This window comes from Acanthochromis polyacanthus, chromosome 2, assembly GCF_021347895.1.
Source record: "Acanthochromis polyacanthus isolate Apoly-LR-REF ecotype Palm Island chromosome 2, KAUST_Apoly_ChrSc, whole genome shotgun sequence".
Classification (NCBI taxonomy): Eukaryota; Metazoa; Chordata; class Actinopteri; family Pomacentridae; genus Acanthochromis; species Acanthochromis polyacanthus.
In genome coordinates this window covers 41,447,049-41,459,717 of record NC_067114.1, presented here as the reverse complement: position 1 = coordinate 41,459,717, position 12,669 = coordinate 41,447,049, and the positions used below count along the sequence as shown (strand labels likewise).

General features: G+C 37.9%; 1 protein-coding gene across 1 annotated transcript; it reads left to right on the top strand.

Moving 5' to 3' along the window:
- Nucleotides 1-3,266: 3,266 nt before the first annotated feature.
- On the top strand, nucleotides 3,267-9,141 carry socs4 (suppressor of cytokine signaling 4). The gene is made up of 2 exons (XM_051944945.1): nucleotides 3,267-3,950; nucleotides 5,952-9,141. The coding sequence occupies exon 2, from the start codon at nucleotides 5,972-5,974 to the stop codon at nucleotides 7,154-7,156; it is 1,185 nt and encodes a 394-aa protein (XP_051800905.1). The 5' UTR covers nucleotides 3,267-3,950; nucleotides 5,952-5,971; the 3' UTR covers nucleotides 7,157-9,141.
- The last annotated feature ends 3,528 nt before the right edge of the window (nucleotides 9,142-12,669 follow it).

Sequence of the window (12,669 nt, the reverse complement as noted above, 5' to 3'; positions counted from 1 at the left end):
TACAGTCAGCTTCACTGTTACCATGATCCAAAGAGGAAACGACCTGCAGCTGATTGTGTTAAATCATCCAGTGAGGAGAGAGGAGAGGTCTAGAGAAGATCAGGATAATGTAATATTTATTGATAAGCAAGTGTTTAGCCAGTTTGAGTGATATCAGAAGAGGACCGGTGATGAAATAAACACACTTTCAGATTAAAACATTTTAGAAATATCAAATTTTGATATGAAAGTCAATGTAGCATAACTAGGTTATGTAAAAACAGCTGTTAATCAGCGTGCACGGTGGATTAAAACCGATGGCAACGCTGAACCAAAATCAGCAGTCAAATCATTCACATTCATGTAATATATAATTTATGTTACAACAACACAGCAGTTAGGCTACATATATTTTACTTTCAAGTAAACACTTTCACAGTATTTGTACACTGGATGATTAATAATGAAATGCTGAGTGGATTATTTAACAATAAGTTCAGGAGTAGTTACATTTATACAGTCTTCACCTCAGCACTAGGAGATGTGATGTAATGCTGCTACACAACTTTGCACGTTAGATATTCATAACAGACTTAATTAACAAACCAGCACTGTTCCCAGGAGGCCCCTAAAAGAAAAACTAACACGTTTCACTCTGGTGAAACATTTAAACCCGTGCTCTCTGAATATTTCGCACGTTTTACAATATCGGTTTCTTCTGCATGTACTAGAATCTGTGAAATGTCAGTATTTTATACTTACAGAAGAATCTATGCAGTGTCAGTATTTCTTTTTGAATCTGTTCAATACCACTGTTTGTCAATATATAGAAAAGTGTAATGTTATTATCTGTGAAGTATTTGAATTTCCACCTATGGAAGAATTTCTACAATATAAACAGTATTTATGCATATTTCTCTATTCTTTTTATTTCACACCAATGTACCCCACACATTTACATTTTTACTGTTGTGAAACTGTAAATGTTTTTTTTTAATTAACTGAGGCTTATCTTATATTCTCTTATTCTGTCACATCAACAGAAACCTGAAGATCTGCATCACATGTGAAACTATCAGCACCCTGGAGTTGCTATGTTCATACAAGTACATGTTGTAATGGAAGTATCCATCCTTTAAGATCAAACTTTATGACAAAAATCTGTGCACATGTAACTTTATCTGTATCTGTACCTTTATCTACAACATATTTGTCCTTATTTCATCTATACAAGTGTAAGGGAGACTAAATCTGTAACTAAAATATTATATACTAATGCTCAATATGTTAATCGTGAATGGACACCACTATGAACTCTGTTTCTGCAAAATTTCCAGAACAATTTAAAACATATCAGGGATTTCAAATTTTTTATGGGATTTCTTTTTAGTGTTTATATAAATTGCAGCCTAATTTTGCTGTTTCAAATTCAGATTGTGATTTGAAATTGGTTATTATCTTCAGCTTATTATCATTATTATTATTTTACTGTTATTTTCATTGATTTTACAGTTGAGAGTACACATTTTTAAGATGTTTCTTTGCATCATTTTATTGTTTTCTGTTGTTTGAGCAAAATTTGTCTTCACAGTGCAACTTACCCGACATAATTACTTTTTCCTCGGGCTGTTGAGTCCTTTCAAACTTCTGATATTACAGCTACTTTTAGTTGAGGCACTTGCTCCCTCAGCCATTAGTCTACACAATAAAACATGACGACAGTATTTTGATTTAAGGTATTTTACTGCGTCTGTTTCTCCCAGACCCATCTGCTTTATCAATAGCTGGATATTTTTTTTGTAGTCTGATAACATCATACTACTACTACTGAGTACTGCTGTTACGAGGCAACGCTTACATCTTGTCATTCAGGGATTCTCAGAAACTGTCCGTTTCCCGTCTCTCCATGAAACATTCAGGCTCTTCAGTGAATACCAGCTCAAATTGATTCCGCAGAGTAATGGATGGACGAAAAACACAAACATACACGAGAACTGGAGCACTTTATTTACTAAATGAAGAAAGAAGGAAACCATTTAAGAACAATTTTCTAAAATAGTTTTGAAATTTTGGCAGAAATCATTGCCTGTTGAATTTTACAGTCTTCATTTCTGGTCTGATTTTATGCAACTTTATAGACTGAAAAAGTTTTTATAAGTTTTTTTTGTAATGTAACCTCATAAAAGGAAAATAACAGTGTTTATATAAATTTTAAACTTTGCTAATTTTGTTGTTTCAAGTTAGAATTTTGATTTGAAATTAATTGTTTCTTCAGCGTATTCTTATTCAACAGTTATTTGCTGCCATTTTCATTGTTTTTACAGTGTTTGATGTTACACTACTCAACCATTTTTAACACCATTATGCACCATTGTGCACCATTTTCATATTTTTTTCTGCTTTTGTTTGTTTTGTTTTGCTGTATTTTATCTTCACGGTGCAATTTATCTACTTCTTCTGGGGCTGTTTGATCCTTTCTGTCAAACTTCTGAAGTTGCAGCTACCTCTGAGCTGGTGCTGGGGTCAGATAAATTGATCTGGTTGTTTGCCAGAACATGTGGCGTTCTCCTGCTGCTGTGATAATGTGAAGAGCATTAAATATTCAGCTAAGAGGAAGCTAAGTGTCACTACATTATCTGAGATGTCAGGCATTTATTGATGGCTTTTCCTTTATCTGTTGGAGCTGAAAGGGCACCGAGCGGCTCACCCAGACACCAGCACGCAAAGCCAACCGCTGGGAGTAATATTATTTGTCTGATAGATGCAGTCTATTTGTTTCATGAATTATAGATCCTCCAAAATGTCATGCAAAGCGAGGTGCAGGCGTGAGCATGACATCACCCTGACAGATGAGTCCTTTCAGCAGCACTCGCTGGAAGTTTTTAACTGAGAAACTCAAAAGGTTATTCAATCAATAACTTCTTAAAATGTTGTTTCCTCTACTGGGTTGAATGGTTAACCCTCGTGTCATCCTGTGGGTCAAAACTGACACATTTTAAAGTTTGAAAATGTGGTAAAAATATAGATTTTCACAGTGAAACTTCTGATGTTCACATTTTCAACATTTTTGTGAAATCTCTGAATATTTTTTGATGGAGAAAAAGAAATGTCAAAAATGTTTCTTTAAGAACATTCACATAAAAATCAACCAAAATCCAGCAAATTTCGTGGGATTTTGGTTGATTTTTATGAGAGTGTTCTTAAAGGAAATATTAGAAGTTTTACTGATATATATGTAATCATTTTTTTGGATTTTTGGGGAAGATTTTTACTCATTTTTTGAAAACATTTACAAGAATTTTCTTGTCAAAGTTGTGGGATTTTTAATTTTTTTTTAAGGAATTATTGCAATTTTCTTCTTGAAGATTTTGCAAATTTTCAGAAATTTGGGGATTTTTTTGAATTTTGGGATTTTTCCAGACAAGGAAAGAATATTTTTTGGTGCCTGTAAATGAGGACAACAGGAGGGTTAATAAGTCCACTCGGGCTGCTGGTAAACCTCTGGATCAGTCGGTTTTGGACTTAAACAGATTTAAAGCTCCACACTCTTTGATGTTTCTTGTTCAGCTACGGGCCTGACGACGTTAAAAGGACTCAAATCTTCGAGCGGAAACAGAATTACAAGCAGAAATAATCCACTTTGTGCATGAAAGAAAAGCACTCTGCTGCTGCTCTGGATGTCTTCATCTGCTCTTTTTTTGGATCCGTCAATGAGTGTGTAAAGGGGATTTTAAGCAGAGAGGAGGAGGAGGAGGAGGAGGAGGAGGATGCCATTAACCTGAGACCGCCCCCCACCGCCCCCCGTTCATTCAGCCGGGCAGAGAGGAAGCTGCCGTCCCCCCCTCCACCCGCGGGAACGTGGCATCATAATTATATAGGAAGCAGAAGAGTCTTCCGTCTGTCAGAGCAGAGGAAGGCTGCAGGCGGCTCACACATGGACATGGAGGTCTGCTTCTGACACTGTTTGGAAGGTAAGATAATCTCCTGCATTAATCTTCAAACGGTGGAGATTGTTGAGATGTTAAACCTCCTGCTGCTCACAGTCTGTTCATGATGCAGATATTCTGATTCGTCAAACTCTTCAGAATGCTTCCACTGAGAAACATCAGACTGGAATTTAAATGATAGAAGGACAAACTTTCTCTGAATGACGCACAAACAAAGTCGCAGATGTTAAAGCAGCTTCTTTGGTTTTATGGAAACTGATGTGTTTGTTTCTGCAGGATGTTTCTGAAGTCCTAATTGGATTTGCTGCCTCTGGAGATGATCAGTAAATCAGTGAGACTCCATGTCAGGCTGATAGTTCAGCTCTAAATAAACAGGCAGCAGCATCATGTGCAACATTAAATAAAGCTTTTAAAGCATTCGTTCTCATTGGGCATGAAAAGTTAATTAGATTAATAGATTTTAAAGGTTGGAGCGATTCAAAGTAAGACTCCTGATGAATTTTTGCATCTTAAAAAAGTTGTTTATGGCAACACTGAAATGCTTTTCACAAAAAACTTTGTAAAAATGAATATTTAAGTGATCTTTAATATTTATTTATACTTTTTGTGGTTATTTTACTTACCACTGCTCTGTTGGAAGTCACTTTTTGATCATTCTCACACTTATATTGTGTCACAGAAGCAGTACATCCTGTATGTCTGCGGCTGGTCATTGTTAATTAACTTGACATTTATAGTCTCGATTAATCAGTTACATATTTGCGCTATGAAATGATACAAAAATGTGGATCAAAGGCAAAGATTATGTTCTGAAAATGTCTTGTTTTGTCCACAACATAAAGATATTCAGTTTACTGTCATAAAGGAAGACAGAAACCAGAAAATATTCAAATTTAAAAACTGAAATGGGAGAATTTAGACTCCTTTGTTTTCGGTTAATCGATTATCAGCATGGATGCCGATTAATTAATCGCTGACACCTAAAAATCTTACAGATATTTGTGATCATTGAAAGAAAAATTATGTATACTAAAGACTCATAACGGTAAATAATTTTTTTGTCAATTATTTCAGAATTTTCTCTTTTATCAAGTAAAAATCACATAAATAACACTAATTTGACTGTAAAATTACACAAAAAATATCATTGTTTTACAGATATTTGCCGGTATATTTACCATTTTTACAGTTTTAGACATTACAGTATGACTCTATTATTTAATACATCTTCTCTGCCACCCATTTTCATTTTGTTTTTTGTTTTTGCTTTTTCCAGAATTCAGACATTTTTTTCTGTTAACTGATTGTCAGAATGGCTGGATATTAATTAATTAGTAAAAAAATTATTAATAGTTGGCAACTAAATATCATTATTTTACAGATATTTGAAGTCTCATAGATTGTAAATCAGTTTCTAATTGTTATTTTATGCTTTGATAAAATAGAGATAGAGTAAAACCACATAAAAAAGTAAAAAAAAATAGACAAAACATAATTTGACAATTATTAAATAATTATGCTAAAAATGTGATTATTTTACAGATATTTGCAGCAGTTATTTTTTGTTGTATTTGTTGCAGAATTGAGACTTTTTTCTGTAAATCCATTGTCAGAATGGCTGGTGATGAACTAATTAACCAAAAATAATCATTATTTTACAGATATTTGCAATCTCACAAATAGTAAACCTTTTTTTAACTGTTACTTTACAGATTTTCACTGTTTGTTAAACTATAGATATCTATTAAAATCACATGAAAAAGTAAAAAACAGACAAAATATATCCTAATTTGACGATTTGTGACTGTAAATTTACACTAAAACATCATTATTTTACAGATATTTGCTGTTATTGTCACAGTTTTTGAACATTACAGTATTTCACAGTTCGTTTTTTCAGAATTTTTAGACTTTTTTTCTGTTAGCTGATTTTCAGAATGGGTAATGATTAATTAATAATTGACGACTAATCGATTAATCGCTCTGTGTTTATGACTCGGTGGTGTGCTTTTGAACGTGTCACAGAGGAAGAAGAGGAAGCAGTGATGTCTGAGAAGAAGCCACGAGGCTCAGACACTCGTCCCAAATGTGGACTCCGCAGCTGGAGCGCCGACAGCTACGTCTGGAAGGGGAAGAAACGCTCCCGGAGCTCCCGCAACTGCTCCACTCCCGATGGGATGGAGACCGACGTGACGGAGGAGCTCGGCCTTCGGTCCACTTCCTGTCCGAGGCGGCGCAGGGAGAGGAAGTGCAGCTGCAGCGCCCTCGGAGACGCCCTGACGTCCGGAGACATCGATGTGGTTTGCAGGAAGGCCTTGTCCAGACGATCTCTGAGGCAGAAGTTTCAGGACGCCGTGGGCCAGTGTCTCCCTCTGCGCTCCCACCACTACCACCACCACCACCATCACCACCCGCAGGGCTCCTCAAGGCCCTTCTCGGTGCTCTTCTGGTCCAAACGCAAGATCCATGTCTCAGAGCTCATGCAGGACAACTGTCCATTCTCGCCCAAGTCTGAACTGGCCCGATGTTGGCACCTTATAAAGAATCACCCCACCCACCCAAGTGCCCTCAAAGACATGGAGGGTCCTCTGAAACCCAACGTCTTCTCAACCGACTCCACACCACAGACGCCCCTCTCCTGGGAGGACATCTGCTGCTCCCCTGGGCCTGGAAGCACCAGTCTGGAGGACTGGAACCCTTCCTGCCCTCATGGGGGAGCAGCGGGAGGCTGTAGCTACACTGACTACATCCTGGTTCCTGACCTGCTGCAGATCAACAACAACCCCTGTTACTGGGGGGTGTTGAACCGCTTCGAGGCCGAGGAGCTGCTGGAAGGCCAGCCAGAGGGAACGTTCCTGCTCCGGGACTCTGCCCAGGACGAGTTCCTCTTCTCGGTCAGCTTCCGTCGCTTCAGCCGCTCCCTGCACGCACGAATTGAGCAGAACGGGAAGCGTTTCAGCTTCGACGTGAGGGACCCGTGTATGTACCGGGACCCCAGTGTGATGGGGCTGCTCAGGCACTACAGCGACCCGGCCACATGCCTCTTCTTTGAACCTCTGCTGTCCAAGCCGCTGCCAAGGACCTTCCCTTTCACCCTGCAGCACATGTGCAGGGCGGTGATCTGCAGCTGCACCACCTACCAGGGCGTAGACAACCTGCCGCTGCCTCCTCAGCTCAGGGAATATCTCAGACAGTATCACATCAAGTGTGACGGGGCGTCCGCTGTGTGAATGTCAGAACAGGAATCAGCCATGCAGGGCAAAGACGGGACAAGCAGAGGCAGCTTCTCTTGGGAAAGTGGACAGAACACTGCCTCTAAAATCCAAATGACTGCCTAAAGATGCAGAAATGGAGAGGTTTGTTGATTGTGAAGCATCAAGAGACAGACAAAGAGCCATCAGGCTTCTCTGCAGTTTTGAATTCACACACTGAAGGAACAAATGGATGTCAAGTATCATTGTCATCCTTCAGTACCAAGAGATGGTTTGAAACCTGGATTTAGTTTTTCTAAGAGACAATACAGCAGCCTGTACAGCTGACTGTGATGCACCGAGACGCCTCTAATCAAGCAAATACGCTCCAGAACAGTCGCCTTAATATCTTCATTAAAATAAGCATTCTTGAAACTCACCAAGACATTAAACCTTCACCTCTTGACTTCAGTTGAATCACACCCGTCTTATGTGAAATGCACCTTTCCGTGTCACAGTGATATCATTAAAGCATGACGCTTATCTTTTAGAGGTACTGAGAATCCACTTATATCCAGAAATACGCAAACGTCATTATCCCTCTGAACCCCAACATCCAATGGCAGGTTTGAAAGCATTGTTATCTTTTTTTAAAAAATGCCAAAATTACACAATTCATCATAATCACAAACTGTAGAAACAGAAGTAAATGTTGGATTTTAAACCTTGTAACAGTCCTTGAATATATCACCTGGAAGATACGTTTTCATCTGGATCTAAGCTTCACTTTGGGACATTTCCTAAAAATCACTTTGTTCTATATGTTATTTAAAAAAGTCACCAAAAATACTAATTTACCACTAACAAAATTGTGTAAAAAACAACAAAATCTGCACTTTGAGGCGCAACTATGAAGCCATGAGTGACTCAGCAGTGACCAACAGTCATGTGATGTTTTTTGGCTGAACTGCAGGTCGTTCTTTGCAAATAAGGGAATATGTAAGCAGTGCAGTGCCTATATAGTATGTTGACCTTATTTTCCAGTACTGTGGGAACTGGGACAAATGATATGAGTTATTGCATTGATAATTTTTGTCAAATAAATAATCAAAAAACTATAACTTGCTGTATTCTTTTTAAAGTTTATGGCATCATGCTGCATTTGCACAAAAAGCATTTGTGAGTTGTCTCTACTTGTAGACATGCTTGTGCTGTATCCATAGAGGTGAAGGACTTCATATTGCAGTGAAAAATGAGCCCACAGTGAGTAAAAAAGTCCAGGAAATGCTTGGGGTTCAGAGGGTTTTGGTGTCAGTAGCATCACAAACAAACGCTTAAACCTCTTTAGACCTCTTCTTAGTCCTTTTTATACATTACCACATAACAGTACCAATACAGGATCAACCAGCCTTAGTCTACTTTAAGATGGAGAAAGACCAGGTTTCATCCATTTACTATCACAGACTGGAGACAGAGTCTACTGTGATCAACAGAGCCGAGACGTTAAGGCACCATGCCAGATGTGCAACCTCATAAGAAGACACCTTCCACATCTGGCAGGATGGTGTGAAGTTTGTGTTATGAAAAGGACGAAACGACAAGGCTTACTTCGATGCAGAAAAACTAAAAGATGCTAAAGAGAGAACGCTCTGCAAAAGATGACGGTGAGAAAAAGTGAGAGAAAAGGAGTCTTGGTTCAAATCAACCAAAAACACTGGACTGCATTTTTCTCTGCAGCCACAAGATGGCGGCACAACTTTACCAAAGACTCCATCTGCTCCACGTCTGTCTTCACCTCATATAAAAGCTTCTTCACCGCTGAAAACTCCTCTGTAAATCAGCATTTTATCATAATTTGTGCCTATTAAAAGACTGTTTACATGTAGGAGTGGAGTACACTAAAGCTAACTTATCCTCACAGTATTTGAATCAGCGTGATGCCCTCTTCGAGGCTCATATTGTATTCACCACATACCAATAAATCAGAATCAGAATCAGAATCACTTTTATTTGCCAAGTATGTGAGCACATACAAGGAATTTGACTCCGGTATTTTACAGTACCCTCTTGTACTAGAAAAATAGAAAATTAAATAATAAACATAAGTTACGTAACAAAAATATAAAAAACACTAACACAACTTTAACATTACGTAATAAGAAAAATTAACATAACATAACATGACATGACATGACATGACATGACATGACATGACATGACATGACATGACATGACATGACATGACATAACAATATAAAATAACTTAGTTTAAAGTGATGCCATTTACACTGCCTCTGTAAATTTCTCAGATGTTCTGTCATCTCTGGACCGTGTTAATGGTGCAGCACGAGTCGTGTTTATCCATGCCTGCTGCTGCTGCTGTGTCGTGCTTAGACAGGCTAATGGTATGGAAAATGCTGCTTCTGAAGTATCGCTCCGGAAACAATTCATCCCGCTCTCTGCAAAGGACACCTCTAAATGCCAGCGCTTCAGCCAAGCAAATGGGGAGATAAGGACATGAAAAATACCATTTTCCTCCCCGTAACCGGAGAGGAATTCTGATTTCTCAATTGATTCGTTTGTCATTCAGCATCTCACCCACAAGCAGTGTTTAAAAAAACGTCCTGAGGAGACTTCAGTGAGTAGAACAACTCATCATACAACCTTTTGCTTTTTAGAAACAAGATGTTTCTCTTACCAATTGACACAGAGAATTAAATTTGCAGCTCTGTTGTCAGATTATGCTCTTTTTTTGTAAAAATTTTGTGCCTTGCTATTCTTCAAAGTCCATTTTTAGTCCGTTCATTATTACCATTTAAGTCTGGTTCGTGCTACTGAGATACGATGCTAGCTCTGTGATATTGTCCTCAGTGTTATTGAAACTCATTTATGTATTATTTTTAATAACTAGCACTCATGAGAAACAGCATCAGTTGTTCTAGCACAAATAAAGGAGATATGTTTAGGTGCAGCATCCTCTAGTGAAGTAAATATGATGGAAGCAAAGGATGAAGTCACCGAATGTAGCTTCAGTGGAGGTCAGGATGGATGGATGGGCCAAATAAACCCATAAAAAACAGTGAACTCACAGGTGACCACTGGTTTTTAAACTTTACTTTTACTCATGACTGTTCCATAACCTTAAATAAAATATAATTCTAACTAAATGTGATCTGATAGTTGAGTTAGTATGGATCATTCACTGGTTCAATTCCAGACTAGGGACCTTTTATTTCTGTCTTTCCACTTCCACTATGAAATATAAGCATCAAAATGACCCCCAAAACAATCCTAAATATAAAAAAGATGTTTTTTCAGCTTCAGAGGTGAGGATGGATGGACGTGCCAAAAACAAACAAAACAGTGGACTCTAACAGCTGTTTTTTTAAAAACTTCGATCAGCATTATATGTTTTACCCACAACTATTCCATAATCTTAAATACATTAAAACCCTAACATGTTGGACAAATGAGATCTGACAGTTGAGTTAAAGACCTTGTATTTCTCTCTTCACTGCCACTATGAAACAAAGGTATCAAAATGCCTCTCAAAACAATCTTAAACATACAAATATGTTTCACAACTCATCTCCAGTACGCCATGCTTTATTCACCAAATACTTTCTAATGCTACCTCATCTTCATCAAGGTGATATCTGAGGCCGTTTCCCAGTCATTTACATTTTCACTGCTTTATTATATGACAGATCATCGTTAACTTTTGTAAGTAAACCGATTTGTGAACTTTCTGGTCAATAATTTTACAGTATTCTTTCAAAAAGCACTGGGTTTTATCCATCCATCCATTCTCTATACACCGCTTTATCCTCAGTAGGGTTGCAGGGGGTGCTGGAGTCTATCCCAGCTGACTCGGGCGAAGGCAGGGGACACCCTGGACGGGTCGCCAGTCTGTCACAGAGCTACATATACAGACAAACAATCACACTCACATTCACACCTACAGGCAATTTAGAGTCACCAATTAACCTCAGCATATTTTTGGACTGTGGGAGGAAGCCGGAGTGCACAGGGAGAACATGCAAACTCCATGCAGAAAGATCCCAGGGCCCTGCCGGGATTTGAACCAGGGATCTTCTTGCTGCAAGGCAAAAGTGCTAACCACTACCCACTGTGCAGCCCTACTAGAGTTCAGTGATGTAATATTTAGACACCATGCTGTCTGCAAACAGAGTGCTTCCTGTTGCACTAATCAGATTCTCCCCTGAGATGCTGCTCAAACAGGCGAGTGGATGATCAACCATAGTCAGCGTGAGAAAAATGTGTATTATTATCTGCTTAAATTACTAAATGAATGAAAAGCATTGAGTTAATATTTGTGTCAATGTGGGTTTGATCTCAATAACGTTTCTGTTGCTGCATGTATAAAAAGTGATCGAAAACAAAAAGTTTCAGAGAATGAGATTGAAAACACATGAAATATTCATTTTTTCTATTAATCAGTTGTTTGGCCTATAAGTGTGAGAAGAAGTCAAAGTCCTGTTTTGTTCACAACCCAAAAATGTTCAGTTTAAAGTTTACTTTATTGGATTATTCTTATTATTCTCATTATTCTTGTTAGTAATCAATTATTTGTTTTGGCTACAAAATGTCAGAAAATGGCAAAAAAAAAAGAAAAAAAAAGTCAGTGTTTTACAAAGACAAAGTCTTGTTTATGTCGCAACCCAAAAATGCTCAGTTTACTGTCACATAGGATGAAATTAACCTAAACATACTGGCATTTAAGAGGTTGGAGTCAGAGGATTTTGAGGTTTTTCTCCTAAATGATTACTCAAACCAATATGGTAGCTAAACTACTAAAAATAATTAACACAGAGAGTGCAGAAACTGGCATTTTTGTCCAGATTAGACCACTACAATCAACCACACAACACCCATCTTCACACTTTCAACCTACCATGTCACTTTCTAAAAACACTACAAAGGTGCAAAGAGTAAAAAGGAATCAAGACAAATCAAGAGAGACGGAAACATTAAAAATACCTTTAAAAAGTGGCTTGAAGAATTATACCTCTACTGCAATGGATGTTAAAACAAGCAGTGGCATCCTGTGTGAGAGAAAGAAAAAGACACAATAAAGTATTGATCAACAGATTTTACAGACACAGTTGCTATAAATACATTACAAACTCACCAAGCAAAAAAGAAACACCTGTGGACTTCTTGGATGAGTCCTTCAAATAAAACAAGTCAGGTGATTCCATGTAGAAGACATGAAAAATAAAGAAAACAACAGATGTTCTTTCAATACCACATCATACCAGAACCACAATGAAAAATATCAGAGCTAGCTTGCGAGTTGCTAGCGGCTAACTTTTTCATATTGGTTTTGCCCTTTAAAAGTCACATAAAAGCTCCCAAACTTTCCAGATTCTAAATGTCACTGTAGCCAAAAATAAAAAAATTAAGTAAATAACAAAATAGTACTGCTACAATAATGCCCCCACACTTCTCTTGATCAACGACTTAACCTTTAGACATTTACATCTATGTAAAAAGTGCTTAACCAACAAAATATTTTTAACCAGAAAATA

Coding starts and splice junctions, on each gene's coding strand:
- socs4 (XM_051944945.1), top strand. CDS start 5,972: ATGTCTGAGAAGAAGCCACGAGGCTCAGACACTCGTCCCAAATGTGGA.